Source organism: Anabrus simplex, chromosome 1 (genome assembly GCF_040414725.1).
Source record: "Anabrus simplex isolate iqAnaSimp1 chromosome 1, ASM4041472v1, whole genome shotgun sequence".
NCBI lineage: Eukaryota > Metazoa > Arthropoda > Insecta > Orthoptera > Tettigoniidae > Anabrus > Anabrus simplex.
In genome coordinates, this window is record NC_090265.1 from 130725932 (window position 1) to 130746443 (window position 20512).

Sequence of the window (20512 nt, forward strand, 5' to 3'; positions counted from 1 at the left end):
TTCATATTCCAATTTGCTACCTAACCTCTATGGTGTAAAATATTTTTGTAGTATGTTTTTTTATTCACTTTATCTACTTTGTAACTACTAGATTGTAAATGATTTTTCTGTAATAGCTGGAACCGTCCGGAAAGGTTGTGACGTGGACTTTTAGAACAGGGTGTGTTGGCCTTTGTCAGACATGGATTCTAGAAATATGTCCTTACATATTCTTGAAAATGGAAAGTTTGCGATTGTATATGTTCGGGAATATTGTTTAAACATCACGACTGGATACAGAGTTGTAACTGGTGAATCTGGGTGGCGATAGGCAAACTCCTGCGTTCTGATTGGTCACTCGGTAATCGCTCTACGGCCAGACTTCCCTTTTTAAAGGAGCAAGGCAGCATTTTGCCTGTCTTTGGTTCTCTCTTAAGTCCTGCCGTTTTCACGCACGTCAGCAATGGGCTGCCTTGAGGTAAGCACTGTTGATTTCAGTCCGCTTTTAATTTGCATTTAATTTTCGTTGGTATATCACATAGGAGTTTGCCCTAGTTGCCACTCTATTGCTGAGATGTTTGAAAGCACGTTTAGCTTCACTCTAAATTGTAATAACATGTTGTGTTTCTGCTTACCTTCAAGATTGTATTGTAGGACTTGATTTGTGTTGAGATATATTTGCTTAACTCCTTGGTCTTATAGCAAGCTCTTGTCAAACAACGTCTAATTACTTTTTCGCAAATTGTGTATGTAGATTTTGTGTATAGCTGCTTTGTTCGGAAGTTACTTTGTAATGTCGATTTTCGAATATACTATCTTGAAAACAAGAGATCACCGTTGTCTTTCTAGAAACCCGCAACCTTTGCATCCATATGGCCTTTGGTAAGTTCCCAGTCCCTTTCCACGTTCCTTGTTTATTGTCGTCAAGTTCCCCAACCTGATTTTTCCTTGTGTTGTATGCGGCGCAGTTCATCAGATGTTTAGTGTGTGTCTAGACTTCAGGGTACCGCGTAATTGCATTTATTTTCCTCCCTTTTAAACTGTGTATCGTGTAACCACTGGTAACCGTCCAGGCTTCTCCAGCCATACTAATTTATTGTACAGTCCTATTACGTGATATCACTCGATATCAAGATTATCCGCCATCGGCAATTATTTATAAATACATATTAATTTAACTTCAATCAATTGTAAATAAGGCTTTTGGAATCATATTGTATATATTAGAACATAATTTATTATTTAAATTATAAGATAGGAATTCATTATATACTGTAAATATGGTCAATATGTTGAGACAGAGTTTGTGTCATTTCATCTCATATTGTGTACATGGAAAAGTTATCTTGATGCTTGGGAAGTTGGAATGACTCACAGGTTTTAACTCATGAGCAATGTATTATACAGCAACCTGCGCGCAAGGCTAGCGCAAGCTACCGACTACTTCGTCACCACGCCTACTGGTTACTTGTGAAAAATGAAGAGAGGGAAGATATGATATGAGATCAACGAATCCGATGCTACATTGTAAAGAGACTTGGTATGAAGCAGTTACCAAGAGTGGGGAGAGCTCGGGTATATTATCGTGCACGGAGCAATTTAATTTTGAGACAGTGAGTGGTCACTTCGAGACACAATTATTTTCGGGACAGTGAGTTGTCGCTTCAAGACACAGTACATAGCTGGTGTGATGTTGTCGGATCAGGGCGAGACGAAACAAGCATACGGCTTGTGATATATTCTATAATTATTCTGGATGAAGAACTACGTCAGTTCAAGTCCACGGAACTTGGTACAAGTCTGTATTGCATCAGTAGAATAGCTAAGTTGGATTGAGATTTCTGATAACATGGAAAAATTCATAACTCTGAATTTTCTCCTCCTACGATCAACGATGATCAATTTTCACAAGCATATAGCCAATGTCTAATTTAAAGACTAGGCAATTAGGGAGTGCTAGTCCAGATAGCCCAAACCATATTGCAGAAGGAAGGAAGGAAGGAAGGAAGGAAGGATGTCCATGGAGCCAGTCTGCAACGAGAAAAGGGGAACGAGTAACCACGGAATACAGATGACCTCAACGGAAGCTACAATTGGTAAGCCACAATTAGACAATGCAAGCAACAGTAAATTACAGTAACGTTAAATTCTTAATTTCCTCCAAGCTAAAAGGTACTTTTCCGACTCATCTCATTTTGTTTAATAAATTCATTTGACCAGATAATGCGTTAATTTTCTTTCTCAAAGCGATACTTAATGGCTGTGATTTAAGTATAAGTCTCTATGCTATTAAATATAAATTTTGCTGTTATTTAAAACAATACATAGAGAAATGGGAAACCATGGAGTGATAATTGATTTTATTTGCGTGGCAATTTGCGGGCAGGCCACATATAGTTTATATTTATATTCATATTCATGTGTCCCCAGCTATTAACTTTCATCTCCTCAAGTGTGAAGATTAGGAGAGCACAGTTACACGTTGAAGTACCGGTTACAACGACTACATTTATACTACCCTGTATACTACTGGGTGTCAAAGTAAGCAGAAGGATGCAGTCAGCAAAAATGAGCCCCGGAATATCCTGGTTCTCAAGACTTGGGTAAACCCCTGCCTCAAAACCTTTCGATTGGAAGATAATCATTTATAAACAATAAGAACAGTACAGGTGACAACTTACAAACCTGTTTCAGCCCTACTTTACAGAATATTTCCCCAGATACTACTCCCTCCTTAGTTTTAATTGAGCACTTCACTTCTGAATATACGTTTTCAACCACTCTTGTAATCTTCTGAGACATCTCTATCCTTCTCATCTTGGCCGTGATCGCCCCTCTGCTCACAGAATCAAATGCTTTCTCCAAGTCAATAGCAGTAATACACAATTTTCCACCTTTTTTTTAATTTTTTTTTTTTATTACATACTTATCCATTATTGTTTTCACTAAAAAAATATTATCAGTTGTCCTCATCCTTTCTCTAAAGCCTGACTGAGGTCTCTCCAGAATCAATCCCCCCTCTGCCCACTTCATTATCCTTTTTGTTAACACACCTGTATATATTTTACTTAATGTATCCAGCAACGTTATGCCCCTGTAATTATTTGGGTTAGATTTATCTCCCTTCTTGTAATTTCACCATACTTTCTAGGATATCCTTAATCTGCACTACCTGCTTCCAAAATCGCTTCTGATTTTCCTTTCTTGGCTTTCCTTAAGACCTCTCTCACTTCTTCTATCAATATTTACTTATCTAATGCACAGTACACCCCAGCCCTATCGATATTCCATTTTCATCTATTCTCAGTCTCCACCTATCTTCAACCTCTAGTAATTTCTTATAGTGCTCCACCCAGATAGCCTGACTTATTTCAGCCTGCCGAGGAAGCTTCCACATTCCACAAATCCACCTAATTGTATTCCATACTTTTCTACTGTCATTCTGTTTTGCATTGCTATTCAATTCAACAACTCTCTGCTCCTGCCAGTCAGACTTAGTTGTATACGGTATTTCTCTATATTCTCTTCTCAAGTTACAAAATTCAATCCTATAATTCCCCCGTGCTTTCTATAAGTCTTCAATGCTTTCAGTACTTCATACTTTTTTTGCCTGCATTCGTCATTGTACCACCCTTTCCTATTATGTTCTTCCCCTCCTTTATCCTCATCTTCTCCCCTGCCATCTTTATAGTGTTTTCTATTATTTTTACTGCTGCACTCATTAGGTTATTCTCGATCATTGAGTCTATTCCAGCTTTCACTATCTGGCCTATTTCTCCCTCATAATAGTTCATAAACTCCTTTAGCTCTTCTCTCCACCTGTATTTAGTAACATTCTTTGAATTTTATCGTGTTGCTCTCTATCATTTACTCTGACAATAATTGGTAGATGATGTGACTCACCCCATTCCTTAACATTCATACTTTTAATCACAGGCAACGCATTCCTAGAACGTAGCGCCAAATCTATGATACTACCCCCCCGTTTCCGTTATGTATCTCAGGTTCCCTAATTCGTCGCCATGCCACCATCCATTCAAAATATATAGTTCTACTCTACCACACAGCTCTAGCAACTTTTCTCCATTTTTATCACAGCCCTTATCCTGGCTCACTCTCTTAACTTCTTCTACCTCTTTGTCGTACACCGGCTTCTGATCCGCAACCCTCGCATTGAAGTCCCCCATTATTAGAATACCTACATCCTCAAAAGTGTTTTGGATTCTATTAATTTCTGGTGCCAACTCATCAAAAAAAATCCTTTTTTGCTAATGGAGAGGCTCCAGGAGGGTTGTAGACAAAACCAATACATAAATCTGTCTCACTCTCATCATACACCTTTATTTTAACCCACATCATCTCCTCCATTTCTGATTCAATTTGGTCTATTCTAGCTTGCAAATCCTTTCTAACCATAACCATTATCCCACCCGGGTATCTGCCCTGCCGGTTCGTCTTTCTTTTGCCTTATAGTAAACCGTGACCTCTTCTATTTCTACATTACTTTTTGGTGGAATCCAGGTTTCCACACACGCGAGGATATGCAAGCTTCATAACAACTCTTTAAAAGATTCATTCTGCAACTTACTTCTAAGGCCTTCAATATTGATGCACCCTACTGTTATCTCCAGTTATTTCTTCCTCCCCTGCCCCTCACTCTGGCTGTTCTCCTTAGACCTCATAATCCTAGTAGCACCTGGTTCGTCAGAGTTCTCATCTAGTGTATTAACACATTCCCTATCGAGGCCACCCTCCTTTAAATTACCTTTTTTGTGCCAGAAGTCCTTCAGACTCACACGTCTGCGCTTCGGTGTTGCGTCTCTCACAAAATTAGCACTCAGCTGCCGCTGTAAGTCACCAGGACTGCCCTCACTATTAGTTGTCTCTGCGTTGGCTTCTGCCTCTCTCTGTCCTCGTCGCTTCACTTCCTGGTCGCCGCTCGCTGCACCGCGTTCTGCAAATCTCAGCTGCCTCGTACGTTCACCTTTCTCTTTGGCCAGTGTATTCTCTGTGTTGTACATACTCTTTAACTGCTCCACCCCCCATGCTCTAGTCCATTTGCCGTCACCTACCACTAATTTGTTGCCCCTTATGTAGGCCATTAACCCTGCACGCCTAGCTTTTCCTAGGTGGAACCGTAGCATTTTCTGGTTCCTGAAGGTTTCTTTCTCCAGCTCCTGTTTGATCCATATTTTTTCACCTTTCAATCGGCTTGTATTATACAAAATCTTTACTAGTAGAGTTGATACGAACCTCACTTTCACTTGTCTCTTGTCTTTTGCCTTCCCCATTTTCTGTATCTCGTCTATATCGGCTTCCCTGCAGCTGATCTTCAACCTCTCGTTTATTAGCTCAAGCACTTTGGATACCAGACCTTCTTTAGTGTCCTCGGGTAACCCATATATAAAAATATTTTTCTTTCGGGTTTCCTGCTGACGCTTTTTCTCCTGCCACCTCATTTCTTTTATCTCTTCCTCCATTCTTCTCACCTTATCCCTCAAACTTGATATTTCTTTATTATTTTGGACCACCAGTTCTGTCACCTTGCCTATCTTCTCTTTCACTATTTCTGGTAGTTCACTGGCTTGCTCTCGTAGTAACTCTCTCATTTGTTCAGCCTGACCATTAATAAGTTCCCTTATCTTCTCCATCTCTTCCATATCGTCGCCCGGTACAATTCTATTGAAATCCCCATGTCAGCACTCACTCACTTAACAACCTTCCTCTTTGCTTGCATGGTTACAACTGGGTTTTTTTTAATTGCTATCAGTGTTTCATTTTTAGTCACGACTGTCAATATCAGGCCATGACATTTTTCTTTTCTTTCCACACATACCCTGAGTGCTTACCGATGATACGCCAGAAAGTATCTCTTTCTGAGGTGATGTCTCTGCAAAAGATGGTGTAGGGCTATCAACTTGAGTTCTAGGGACTGCTTCATTTGCTATTTCTGCAGACAAGAGTGGTCGAAAAAAGAAACTCCTAGAGAGCAACTTCCAACTTTTGATACCACCGCATCATGTTGGAAATTCTTCAGTTGAAAAATCTACCAAGAGCTAGTTATGACCCTGTCTCCACAAGTACCAGATGTGGGCTTTACAATGTTGTTGATTTCCTGGCAAAAATAGTCTTGCAGTGTTGTCCACTGAAATATGGCATGTTTGACTGAAAATAGAACAAGAAAAGAGGGGAGAATGATTCATCAGTTAAAAGTTATGATCATGATTCAGACAACACTGAAATATTCAACTATCCCTCTCAGTATGCCAGTTTAGTTTGTATTCCTGCTTCGCTAATTCTCACAAGGCATATTTGTTAAGATTTTTCAGTTTTCCTTACTTGCACCAGACGCATATTGGGGTAGTATCTTCATGTAGTTTTGTTTGTTTGTTTGCTTAACCCATCCTTGAGGGAAAAGCGTGCAAGCTGACCTCTTTAAATAAATAAAAAAAAATAATGTCTGTAATTTCTCGTGAAATATTTTATATATTAGAAGACATCATTACATTACTTTCTGTCTCCTCCTTTTCAGATTTCTTGCAAGTGGTGATAAGTGTGCATCTCCCACACTTGCTTTAGACTGGGGAAATCTGCAGTAGCAGCGATTGTCAAGGGTACCTGTGAAAAAATATGGGAGGCCCTTCACTAAGAGTATATACCACAGCCAACAGCATAATTTGTGCTATGATGTAGCAAATCAGTACTCTTTGAAATGGAATTTTCCTAATTGCAGTGACAGTATAGATGGAAAATGTATTGAAGTGAAATGGCTCATTATGCTACAATTACAAACAGTATTTTTCAATAGTGCTTCAGGCTGCAGCTGATGCTGGCTGCAAATATTGTGGTTGATGCGTGTGCTGCAGGCCATCAGAGTGATGGCGGTACCTTCACGATATCGTCATTGTTTCAGAAATTAGAAACGGGAATTTTGAATATGCTTGATCCTACAGAATTTCCGGATGTGCCATACCAGGTTCCATTTGTCCTTGTAGGTGACGAAGCACATCCTTTCTTACCATATTCAATGAGACAAATCTTAAATGATAAACAATTAGTGTTCAATTACAGTCTATCAACAGCAATAAAATGCATAGAATGTGCTTTTGTAATCATGAGTACTAAATGGAGACTTCTGCACAAACCGACTGAAACCAATGTTGATCTTGCAACATCTACTGTAAATTCTATTTTTTTTTTCTGTTTGTTTTTTGTCGCACCGACACAGATAGGTCTTATAGCGACGATGAGACAGGAAAGGCCTAGGAATGGGAAGGAAACAGCCGTGGCCTCAATTAAGGTACAGCCTGGTGTGAAAATGGGAAACCACGGAAAACCATCTTCAGGGCTGTCGACAGTGCGATTCGAACCCACTATCTCCCGGATGCGAGCTCCCACCTGCGCGCCCCTAACCGCACAGCCAACTCGCCCATAAATTCTATTTGTGTATTACACAATTTTTTTTTATTGCTGAAGAGGGTATTGATCCTCAGTTCATGAGTGCTACTATGGCCACAACAGCAACAATACAAAATACAGTAAATAGCCTGGTTCACATTTCTACTTCTCGAATTCAGCTAAACAAATTAGGGAAATACTAATGCATTACCTTATTTAAATGGATCTGGAAAAGTGACTTGGCAGAATAATTATGCTATAGGCCTACGTAAAATATCATGCAAAGGAATGTCAAAGTAAACAGAGAGGGACTAGTTACAGATCAATTTTTAAGATGTCATACTTTCACCACCAATTTATAGCACCAAGAAAAATGAGATTCTCCTCTTTTAAGCCAACAATATTTAAACAAAACAACTTTGCACCTTACTGAATCAAGTGTTTAAAAAAAATTCAGGGAAGGTGTCCTCAGATTGTTGCCGAGAGAAGAACTGAAATGGTAGATGAAGAATGAGACATTAAAGAAGGTTGTGGTAAGTACAGCAGAAAAAATATGTGGACGACAGAGCCAAATAGGAAAACCTAAAGAAACTGCCTGGTGGAATGAACACATTAAAAAGGATATCAATGACAGAAATTGTGCAAGAAGAGCCCTATATCAACCAAGCATACAGGGAGTTCAACATGTAATACAGGAGAAGCTGTCAGTTTACAGAGAGAAAAAGTTAACAGGTCAAACAGTTGGTTGTAGCTGAAAAGCATAAATGAAAGAAAGATCTGGCTAACAGAATAACACAGGATGGGAATAAGAAACTGTTGTACAGGATCGATAAGAACTGAAAATGAATCTATCCAATCTGTAGAACTTCCTAATGGTAAAGTGAATAGGAGTTCAAACGGCACTTTGAAACTTTACTGAATTGAAATGGAAATGTCACCCCCTTAAGGCAGGTACTCACTAGGAGGCTGCAACATGCAACGCAACGGTTGCTGCAACCATATTTTTCTAATGAGTACACCTTGAGCTTCATTGCTGCAACCGTTCGCAGTAAGGCGCGCTGTGATCCATCTGGTTGTCGGTATTCCGGCGAACACAAAGCGGTGTGCAGTGTGTTCGTTGGCATGTTCCAGGCACATTTCGTAGTCAGGATGCACAGAGGTCATGGAGTGGACTGAAGAATCCTGTCTAAATTTAATAGAATGGTATCGCAATTCTACATTATTATGGGACCCTTCAGTGAAGTGCCAAATGATTTCAATATCAATGACGTCTCATACAAAAAAAAAAAAAAAAGTTTAATGAAATGAAATAAAATTAAATGAACCTTACCTCTATGTGATATTTTAATTCGCTGATGATTGTTTGACACACTTGTGGTACAAATTTACTTTTGACTACCGGGCGAGTAGGCCGTGTGGTCAGGGGTGCGCAGCTGTGTACTTCCATCCGAGAGATAGTGGGTTCGAACCCCACTGTCGGCAGCCCTGAAGATGTTTTTCCAGGGTTTCCCATTTTCACACCAGGAAAATGCTGGGCCTGTACCTCAATTAAGGCCACAGCCGTCTCCTTCCCAGTCCTAGCCCTTTCCTATCCCATCATCACCATAAGACCTGTCTGTGTCGGTGCGACTTAAAGCAAATAGCAAAAAATTACTTATGACTTGCTTGGATATTCTCAAGAGATACTGTAAGCTGGTGAATCTGTCACCGGTGGCTAAAAATCTAAAAATCTCAAAGTAAGTGCCAATTTATCTTGAACAGATATAGCTTTTCTAAATTTCGTGTTCCTTGTTTTTATTTTTGGTTCAACCAAATTTAATAAATACTCGAAATAGGTCGGTGATATAAGAATGAAATTCTTAAAATATCCACTTATTTCTTGCGATTTGGAATCCAGAAGCAAATTGGAATTAGCTTTACCTTTGTAAAAGCACCTTGCCACCAACGACGGGGATGTTTATAGTCCTCAATTAGGTAACGCAGCAGATATACACAGTACTTATGACGAGTATACTGGACGACATTGTTGCATGTGTCACAACGAACGCTGCGGAACAACTGGTGTTCGCATTGAGGTTTGACGAACGTACACATTATACAAGGTTGCAGCAACCGTTGCGATGCATGCTGCAGCCTCCTAGTGAGTACCCGCCTTTAGACAATGAACCTTAATGATTTTGGCAACACAAATACCAATAGCTTGCCATGGGTGGAAGTGGAGACAACAGTATCTAAACTGAAAAGCAAAAAGTCAAGATGATCAGATGTATTTAGTATCAAGATGATCAAAGCACTAGGAGAGGTTGGACAAAAGTAGATGGACAGAGTACTAAACAGAATTTGGAAAGAGAATGTAATACCCAATGACTGGAAGCAGGCAGTCATCATCCTATTGTTAAAAAAAGGTGATGGGAAGAAACGTATGAGGTTGATTAAAAAAGAAACGAGCCAGAGGCTATAAAATAAAAACTGCTAAAAGGACTGTAATGTCATTGCCTGCGGAAGAGGGTGTGGCCCCTATAAGAGCGCTGAGGTCCCAAACTCACCGCTACAGGGACACGGCCGCACACTCACATGACAACAGAGCGAGTACGTGCACACGTCAACCGTCCACTGCACTCAGTCATGCTGAAAACAGTGAAATGGAGGCTTCAAAAAAAGAGCAAAGGAATGTAATGCCTTTCCTGACCGTGAAAGGTGTGCGGGGAATGGAAATTCATTGAAGAATGGCACAAGTGTGTGGAGAGCACTGCATGTCCGTTGCAAGGGTCAAGGCGTAGCACAAGCGATTCAGGGAAGTATGGATGTCGTTGGCCGATGATGCACGGACTGGAATGCCACACCACATTACCGATGCCAGTGTCCAGCAGGTGGATGCCCTCATTATGCAAAACCGGCAAGTTACGTTAGCAGCCACTGCCACAGAGGTCAGAGTGAGCATTGGAAGTGTTCCGGCCATCATTAAGGACAGATTGAAATTTTGCAAAAAGTGCACGCAATGGGTGTCTCACAGTCTTCAACCAGCATAAGAAGCATGTTGAATGGGACTCTCTCTTGAAAATCTGTTGCGCTACGCCAAGGAAGGGAATAAGTTCCTGTCACGAAAGTGGTCGTTGGAGACAAGACATGGTGTCATCACATCGAACCCGAGACGACGAAGTATCCAGTGGAAGCATGCAGGGTCGCCACCACCCAAAAACCCCCCCAGGCCATCCGCACAAGTGTAGGAAAGGAAATGGTCAGCTGCTTCTTTGACCAAAAGGGCCCCCTTCTTATGACTTCCTGCAGCATGGAACAACGGTGAATGCACAGTGATACTCACAAACCTTGAATACCCTTCGCAAAACAATCAGATCAATCAGGACAGCAAACCCACAGTGTCATTCTACTCCACAACGATGCAAGGCCCTGTACAGCAAACACTCTCAAAGAGCTTTAGCAGAGATTCAAATGGGAGATCCTCAGTCACCCTCCATACAGTTCAGACCTGTCCCCCTGTGATTATGCCATCTTTGGTGAGCCGGACAACATTGTCAGGCAGTACGTTCAGAACTGGTTCACAATGCAGCTCCAGGAATTTTACGAGATGGCCATTCACCACCTTGTGTCACAGTGAGACAAGTGCCTCAACACTGCTGGACAATACTTTTGAAATAACGGTACGGGTTTTATAGCCTCCAGCTCGTTTCTTTTTGAATGGCCCTCATACAAACTATAGAAGTGTGACTATACTGTCATATGGCCTCAAAACTACTAATCCATCCTCGAGAGCAGGAATAGATAATATGTTGAACCTACACTGGAGGAGGAACAACATGCATCTAGACCTCATAGATCAACTACAGACCTCATTTTTTTCCACCAGAATATTCAACAAGAAGTATTGGGAGAAAGGTAAAACACTTATAGCTAGGGCCCGGATTTTGATACAAAAAAGGTCATGTAATTTTTCTTTACACAGAGACGATGCTTTTACCGTAGTAAAAATTAAGTGTATTGTGCAATAAATATGTTAGATATGCGAGGTTTTGAAAGTCATCAAAATACATTTTTCCCACATTTTCCACAATAAAGTATTTTTTTAACATTGAGGTCCATTTTACATCTTTTTTAATTTTCATACTTTTATAGGTCATTTGCTTAAGCATTAATTTTAAAGTCATTTTTAAGTATCTGTCTAAACTATGAAAAAACATCAGCATAAATATTCTTGGAATAACCCATATACTGTAGTTCTGCAGTGCTCATCTGTTTTCATTAGCTGTTTTTTTACCTACGCGACAGCTTCAATTTTCCTCGACCGTGATGTGTTTGTGTGTAGTTTGAGTCACCAATTTCTTCACGTGCAAGTAAGTATTGCGTCAGTCTCAGATAAACAGCCAGGGTAATCCCCTCAGCGCCGTATGGCTTGCGTAGAGTTTTGCTTTATTAGAAGTGTTGACAATTATGACACAGCTCTGGCCTCTGATCGTTCACTCAGTTAGCCGGCAACTATAGGACTTTTGAGGTGTATGTTGTAGATGTGACTTTTTTGCGCAGTGTAATATTAAAATGGCTAAACACAAGCAGTAAACTGCAAGCCGTGTAAAATAGTATGTGTCAGAAGTTCGGTGAAAACATATTTTCAACTGATGGAACTGTATTTGTTTTCTGTAAAGTATACGAAATTAAAGTCGCTGCAGATAAAAGGCTCACTGTAAAACACACTGGGCGCAAAAAACGTTTGTGAGGTCTTGAAAAAGTGAACAAAAGGAAAGTGTCCCAATTACAGTTAAGAGAAACTGCTTTGATATCAAGTAACAAGTCATCTTTCTTTTATAAAGAATTATGTGAAGTGTTTGTTAGTGCAAATATCTGCTAGGAAAACTAAGCAATCCAAAATTAAGTGATTTCCTTGAACACCACACTGGTCATACTATTCCAAACTAATCAACATTGCGTAAAAACTACCTATCAAAATGTTACGAAGATGCACTGAACCAAATATCTGAACGTGAAAAGGGTGGAAAAAATTCAGATATCAACTGATGAGACTATGGATGCAGAGGGACATTATGTAGGTAATGGAGTGATAGGGACCCTAGAAACTAATAGCCAGGGCAAACTTTTCTTCTGTCCTCAGAGGTTTTAAAAACGGTTAACCGCAGTCAGATATGCAAACCGTTCGATAATTCCATGTGTTTATTATGGCCCAGCGGAATACAACATGAGAACGTGCTACTCTTCCTACCAGATGCAGTGCTTTAGATGGTAAAGGCGGCAAAATCTATCAAATCATTTTACAGCAAGATGGTGCAAGTTAATTGTCTGACTCATGCTTTTCATCAAATCACAGGAGAGATCAGAACAAAATTTCCAGAAGTAGATGGAATTGTTTCCACAGTAAAGAAAGACTTTGTCAAAGCACCATCCTGAACTAAGTATTTCAAAAACAAAGCCCCTGATGTAGCTTTGCCCCCCCCTCCCAGCACCAGTTTTAACACGCTGGGGTACCTGGTTGAGTGCATGCATATACTATTGTGACAATTTTCAGATAGTAAAGTCCGGCTCCATAGCTAAATAGTTAGCGTGGTGGCCTTTGGTCACGGGGATCACGGGTTTGATTCCCGGCAGGGTCGGGAAATTTAACCATAATTGGTTAATTTAGCTGGCATGGGGGCTGTGTTTATGTGTCGTCTTCATCATCATTTCATCCTCATCACGATGCGCAGGTCGCCTACAGGAGTCAAATCAAAAGACCTGCATCTGGCGAGCCGCATTTGTCCTCGGACACTCCCGGCACTAAAAGCTATACGCCATTTCATTTCGGATAGTAAAAGAAGTGAATGGCTTTGATAGGTCAGACGCTAAGGCAACTGGGAGTGCACAGGACCTGTTTTCTGATCCTCAAATGGAAGGTAAATTGGCTTGCATAAAAGCAAATTTTTCATTTTTGCCAGAAACCATACCCCGCCTAGAAGAAAGGGGTATGGTATCGGAAAAGTCAATAAACTTAGTCAGGAATGCTGAAGACTATAGAAAATGTTCAAAGTGAAATTGGGTATACAGCCAGACATAAAATAAAATTTGTATTGGTTAAAAATACAGGACATTAGACAGTATGTCAAATAGCCAGTATTCTGTCAGGTGAAGACTTCGGAATTGACATTTCTGAAGAGGATTTAATTGCCAGTGACATAGTGTTTTTCAGATACGTTCCTATTAGGCCTACATTAGTTGAAGTAGAGAAAAGTTTCTCAAACTATAAAACAGTACAGTATTAGCTGACAACCGCCGCTCCTTCACTTTTGATAACTTGAGGATAACAATCTTGGTGTATTGCACAATCTTCGGTATGTTTAGTTAGTATCATATTTTTCACATTATTTTGGTAGAAATGAAAATGACCTAGTGATAATTGTTAATTTATTAATAACTTAGCAGTAATACACTAATACTACTAAAAATCTTTGTTTTACAATACAGATATTCTAATCACGTATTCATTGTTGCCATTGATGCTTTCACGGCCTATACTTACAAACATGATACTGTATAGGCTTTTGGGCTTATGCCGTGTTTAAGAAGCCTTTCTCGTGGACAGTCGAGATTTTCTTCTGATGATGCAGAGCACATTTCTCTGTGAAACGCAAAGAATTTCACCTTATTTTCTTGACACGGCACAAGCCCAAAAGCCTATATAGTATCACGTATTCATTATTCGTTTAAGACAATTATTATGAAATTGATAATTTTCATTAGGCCATCCTTTTAAAATTTGAGGTCATCTTAAGAGATTTTTAGGGGCATTTCATAGATAGTATTTTGATAATTAGGTCATATAACTGTTTCTCTGGACATCGAGAAAGCATATGACCATGTATCATGCAAGCAAATATGGGAATGTTTGAGACATAAGAAAGTGCCTGATGATATCACAGCACAAATACAATACAACAATTATATGATGAAACAAGAGTTATGTACAGGTCTAGGATGGAAGGTCAGGTTGGTTCAAAACAGAGAGTGGAGTCCAGCACGTTGTCTTTTACCACTCCTCTACACAATCATACTGGATGATGTTTTAAAAGTGGTTAAAAGAAAGGATCCAACAATTAAAGCCCTGATTTTTGCTGAAGATGTAATGGTATGAGGGTGAGACAGAAGCAGAAGTACAAGCTAGACAAGATCTTTGACATGAAGCTTTTACAACCACAAGTCTTAAAATTAGCAAAAACAAGAAAGTTGGCTTAGTGATGAGCAGAAATTCTTCAACTATCAATCCAAGAATTAAAGATGAGGATATAGATATTGTAGAAAATGTCCACTACTTATGTCCTCAGACAATACCATACATCAAGAGATCAGCAACAGAATACATAAAGCTTCCGCTGTACGTCAAATGTTTTGGGATGAAACATTTCCATTAGTTTCCAAGATCAGCTTGTACAAAATATATCTTGTACCTATATTGACGTATGGTCTGGAAGCAGCAACACTTACTGGATCAACAAAGAGTCATCTTCAGGCAACAGAATGAAGTTCCTCTGTTCTTGTCTGCAAAAATACAAAAATGGATAAAATGAGGAATGTGGATATTAAACAGTAGCTTGGATTGGAAACAGGCCTACTGGAGACCCTAGAACTGTAGAGATTGCAATGGTATGGTCACATAAAAAGAATGGGTCCCTACAGGACTCCTTGAACATATTTTGACCGCAGTGTTCCTGGGAAGAAACAAACGGGACGACTTTGCGATGTCTAGGAGAAGCAGATTTTCAAGGACCTTGAAATTAGAGATGTAAACTGGTATTGCATATATGTCCGGCTCCACGGCTAAATGGTTAGTGTGCTGGCCTTTGGTAAGAGGTCCCGGGTTCGATTTCTGGCAGGGTTGAGAATTTTAACTATAACTGGTTAATTCCGCTGGCACAGGGGCTCGATGTGTGTGTCGTCTTCATCATCATTTCATCCTTATCATGACGCGCAGGTCGCAATACGGGCATCAATTCAAAGGATCTGCACCTAGCAAGCTGAACTTGACCTCTGACACTCCTGGCACTAAAAGACATATGCCATTTCATTGCATATATGAACAACACCTGTGAATGGACAGGACAAACTGGAGGAGGTTCATACACAACTGTAATTGGCTTGCTGGACCGAAGAAATGATGATGAATATTTAAATGGTAAACCTCATGTAACTAAAGGCAGTCTTATTTTATGTATCTGCTATATAAACTCCTTAAACAGAGTTGAGAAAATAAAACCAGAACACTAATCAATCATCATCATCATCACCATCATTGAACAGTTCCAATTTCCTGGGTACTGATAATGAGCCTCTTCTACTTCTTCCTGTCCATACATAACTTGTCATAGAGAACATCATCCACTGTCCATCCTCTGGTAACTAGATCAACCTTGATCATGTCCATCCATTTCATAATTTTTTTCCAATTCGCTTTACTTTGCACTGACACAGATGTCTTATGGGGATGATTGGATAGAAAAGGGCTTCTCGAAGGGAGTGTGGCTCTGAAAGGGTCACTGTTCTCATGACAGAGACTGGATTTGCTAAGATAGGTTACAGCCACTAACAGAGCCTTTTATTTTTTCTGCGCGGGTTGGTAATGGAAGCTACGAGCTGGGAATGACGTCATATCGGCCAATGGCAGTGTTGGTAGCTGGTGGACTAATGGAAAATGGCGCACAAAATGTTTCATTAGGTTATGAAAGTAAATATGCCTTTTGGGCGGGTGGGTTGGGCCCCTGGCATTCATAATGGACACATCTCTCTTCTAAAGCTAAGATTCATACATATTTACTGGTGAAGTTATGTGTTATATGCAGGAATATCTACACCAGGTTTCTACCAGCTATTCTTGTATCCTCTCCGCTTGTTTTCATGTCAGTAGGCTGGCCTCTGAAGGACTCCATCAGACAAAATGTAGGGTCTGTATTTGTTACCTCCTTGAAAAATGTGATGTCCATCTCTTCAATTAGAGCTGAATTCTTCTAGATATTTGTTTACATGTTCTGGCCAGCGTACTCCCACTATAGTTCTCAAGCTTTTATCGATGAAGGTTTGGACTCTTTTTGTAATTTCTACTGTCACCTTCCAAGTCTCACACCCTTAAAAGAGTGTTTGAGTCAAATATCCTAAGTTTTGTCTTCAACAATATTTCACAAGATCTCCACACTGGTTGCAGCTGAGTGGAGGCTCCTTTTGCCTTTTTGAACCTATTTACAACATCCTCTGTGACCCCTCCATTCTCAGAAACAATACTTCCGAGGTAACAAAAGGTTTCCACCAGCTCAATCTCCTCTCCTTTCACAGCCAATACGTTCTTGTTTTTGCTATTCAGTCTAAGCCCTTTAGTAATACCAATATAAATGGTCCATTATTGGACATTATAAATAAATTTTCCAGCTAACTCATTCCTGCTTGCCAGCGTTTCGCCCCCATGTGCTAAGTTGGGCTCATCAGTTGGTACCTAGCACACCGACCAAGGCAGATGGCTAGTGCATACCGTGGAGGCCACTGTATAGGCTACTTGGAGCCAACAGCAGTGCCAGTGCACTATGAAAGACATTGTCTCATTACCAAAAATTGATGCCTGCTTGGCCATCCGAATTCTAGAATTGTCATTTATATTGGTATTAAAAATGTACACATTCGGGACAAATATTTCAGGTTCCCTATGGGAATCAACATCTATATCATCTAAGCCCTTTGGTCTTGGCTGTGTTAATTTTTAATCCTGCTCTCTGAGCTTCAGTTTCCAATTCCTTAAGATTCTTACTCGTATCCTTAAAAGTGTGGGTCTGGGTCAGAAGGCAGATGTCCTCCGCCCCCAGTGGAGGGGAGTTGCATGTACCATTTTTACCACATATCAGCCTTCCTGCCATTCGTAAATCTCTGGCAGTATGGTACCGAGAATCACACGTAAGCTCCTGAGAACAACAGCTAATTGAGCTAACCATTACGCAGGCAGACATTCTTAACTACAAAGCACAGACATACAACATGATTGATGCGTGCTTGCAATGCGTGGGCTGGACACAAAACTATTCACCTATTTATGCGACGTCATCAGAGCTGCAGTATGCCTATGGTACGGAGGCGGACGTTTCTTAAATACAAAACACAGATGTACCACATGGCTTCGACGCATTTTCATTGCGTGGGTTGTACGAACAAAACTATTCACAAATTTGTGAGCTGTCATCAGAGCTGCAGTAAGGCTTGCACCCGTTTTAAAGTGGAATCATTGTTGTTCTCTGATATATTACCGTATGTTGGGGGTCCTTCTAAGCGAGATTTTTTTTTTCATTTTCTTTGTATCAAAAAGCCAAGACAGGATCTAATACATGAGTAAATACAGCATCTCCACTGGAGAACTTTGGCAGCACACCCAACAACAGAAAGCTGAATTAATAACAAAAGAAAGGAAATGAAGATGGATCTGATACACTTTGAGAAAAGGCCCACAATATATTCCAAAGCCAGCACTAGAATGGAGCCCTCAAGGAGCAAGGCGGAGAGGCAGACCGAGGACGACTTGGAGCAGGACCACTCAAACAGAGGTGAGAGCCATTGGGTACTGATGGACTTTTTATTTTTTGCTAGTTGCTTTATGTCGCACCGACACAGATAGGTCTTCTGGCAACGATGGGACAGGAAAGGCCTAGGAGTGGGAAAGAAGCGGCCGTGGCCTTAATTAAGGAACAGCCCCAGCATTTGCCTGATGTGAAAATGGGAAACCACGGAAAACCATTTTCAGGGCTGCCGACAGTGGGATTCGAACCTACTATCTCCCGAATACTGGATACTGGCCGCACTTAAACGACTGCAGCTATAGAGCTCAGTACTGCTGGACTAACATCAAGAAGATGGCAACAAACAGGGTCAGATGGAGAGCTCTAACATGCGCCCTATGCTCCACACTGGAGTAAAAGGAATTAAGTCAAGTAAGTAAATTCTTCTAATACGCACACATAGCTGTGCATACTTTTGCTCTTACCAACAGAACAGGATTTAAGATTCTATGTTTTGTCTATCACAGAGTGGCAAAGTCTCAAAGAGGCAACTGGACAAGTGCTTCAAACAATGAAAGATGGAGCAGTGAGGAACTAGACACCTTACTGAACATAAACTCTGCCTAGGGGAGCGTTCTTGAATAACATAGCTGAGTTATAATCCATATAAATGTTGTCCTTTATATGAACAAAAAGTATTCAATAATAGGCCTAAGAAAATAGGCCTATGATTTAGCATACCGAGCAATATAGCTGAATTTCAATACACAACCTTTGAGTCCACAGGCAGGAAATGTTCAGCCTAAATACCTGATACCGCCCAATGCTAATTTCTGTTCGTTTTTTTTTTAACAAGTTGCTTTACGTCGCACCAACACAGATAGATCTTACGGCGACGATGGGACAGGAAAGGGCTACGAGTGGGAAGAAAGAGTCTGTGGCCTTAAGGTTCAGCCTCAACATTTTACTGATATGAAAAAGGAAACCACAGAAAACATCTTCAGGCTGCCGACAGTTGGGTTCGAACCGACTATCTCCCAAATGCAAGTTCACAGCTGCGCGCCCCTAACCGAACGACCAACTCGCTCGGTACTGACGTTTTGTGTAATGAACAGAACATTTAGAAGGTTAATAGTAAAATCATTCATTCATTTCCATGTCCAGTCAGCATTTCCAAAAATCTGAAGCTGTGATGGCCTTGTTGTTTCCTCTGAACACATCTTGTGATATGCATGGGTTGTCCAGGAGGGGGCAGATAAGTCAGTTTGATAAATGTGGGATAGTACTGAGAGATAACCAAACTTCTCCTTATATAAACATCCCCTATGCGCATGGTCCAAGCCTATTTAAGCTTTATATTATCAAGAGAAATGTTTAGAGTAAGCAATTTTTCTTTTTAATAAACGCACGAGAACAGGGAGGGGTGCTATAACTAAAAACAATCCTCATAACCTGAAAATGTTATCTGTCCAATATTTATGCAAACATAATTTTTTCAACCTATTTGTTAAGAGGGAATATACAGATGAAACTGCATCCATGAATCCATCCATTCATCATGTATTAAAGGATACTTCTCACCTCGGGAGGTGGATAAATAATACCCACGATAGGTTGAGTCGCGGGTGTCTCATTTTCTTGAGGTTCTGGCGGGGGAGGAGGAGCAACCACTTCGATAGGTGGCATCTCAGTGAGCTTCCTATTTATTCACTTGCGTATTAACTTGCTCCTACACGAACAAAATCATACATCAGAACACCAGCGCAAATACCATCGTACTAACCTCACATATACATCACACCAACATCACATCTCTTATATATTGGTGTTCTTCTTCTTCTTTATTTGTGTTGTTGGGCGCTGCACACACGCAATTTACCCAGTCACCAATTGAACACTCGCTTGAACACTTTAGTCACTATGTTTTATTATTATATGAAAAGGACATTTATACGATTAGACAATTTATTATTAGTAACAAGAAAAAGAATGTTGAAATTACGGAAAGCTAGATACATCACATTGAGGAATTTCAAGTGTGTGGGAGGATTCAAAGACAAATATTGCATTGGTTTAAGTAGTCCGTGATGGCTAGTACAATTTCCGGTGTGGGATTGGATACCAGGCAAGAGACACATGTGGGAAAGGCAACCTTTTGTTCTAATAATCTACGAAAGAGAATATTTTGTTGTGAGTTAAATATTTTACATTGAAGAATAATGTGATTAGCATCCCCAATAGCGTTACCACAGTTACATAGCGGTGAGTCAGTTAATTGTATTTGAAATTTATAGGCCGGTGTTAGTACATGGTTAAAACGAAGGCGAATGATAGTGGTAACATGCCGACGTGTGTAGTTCCCTTTAGCAAACCATGTCCGTAAACAGATAGAAGGTTGCACTCTAAAATAAAAACCACCCTTAAAAGTCGCAGATCCTGTCCAATCGTCCTGCCATTCCTGACATAGTGCTTGTTTGATGAGAGGTTGAATATCAGTAGCGGGAAGAGCAATGTTACATTTGAACCCATTTCCTAAAGCAGCGTCTTTGGCAAGAAAATCAGCTTTAAGATTACCATGAATATTAGAATGTCCGGGAATCCAGACCAACGTT

The 20512-nt window shown here is 40.3% G+C and overlaps 1 protein-coding gene across 1 annotated transcript in view; it reads right to left on the reverse strand.

Moving 5' to 3' along the window:
* The window catches only part of Sf3a1 (splicing factor 3a subunit 1), a 164122-nt gene extending 144396 nt beyond the window's left edge, over positions 1-19726 (reverse strand). Inside the window, exon 1 of the mRNA XM_067139124.2 lies at positions 19475-19726. Within this exon, the coding sequence (XP_066995225.1) occupies positions 19475-19586 (112 nt within the window). The 5' untranslated portion in view covers positions 19587-19726. The remainder of the gene's footprint in view (positions 1-19474) is intronic.
* Positions 19727-20512: the final 786 nt, after the last annotated feature.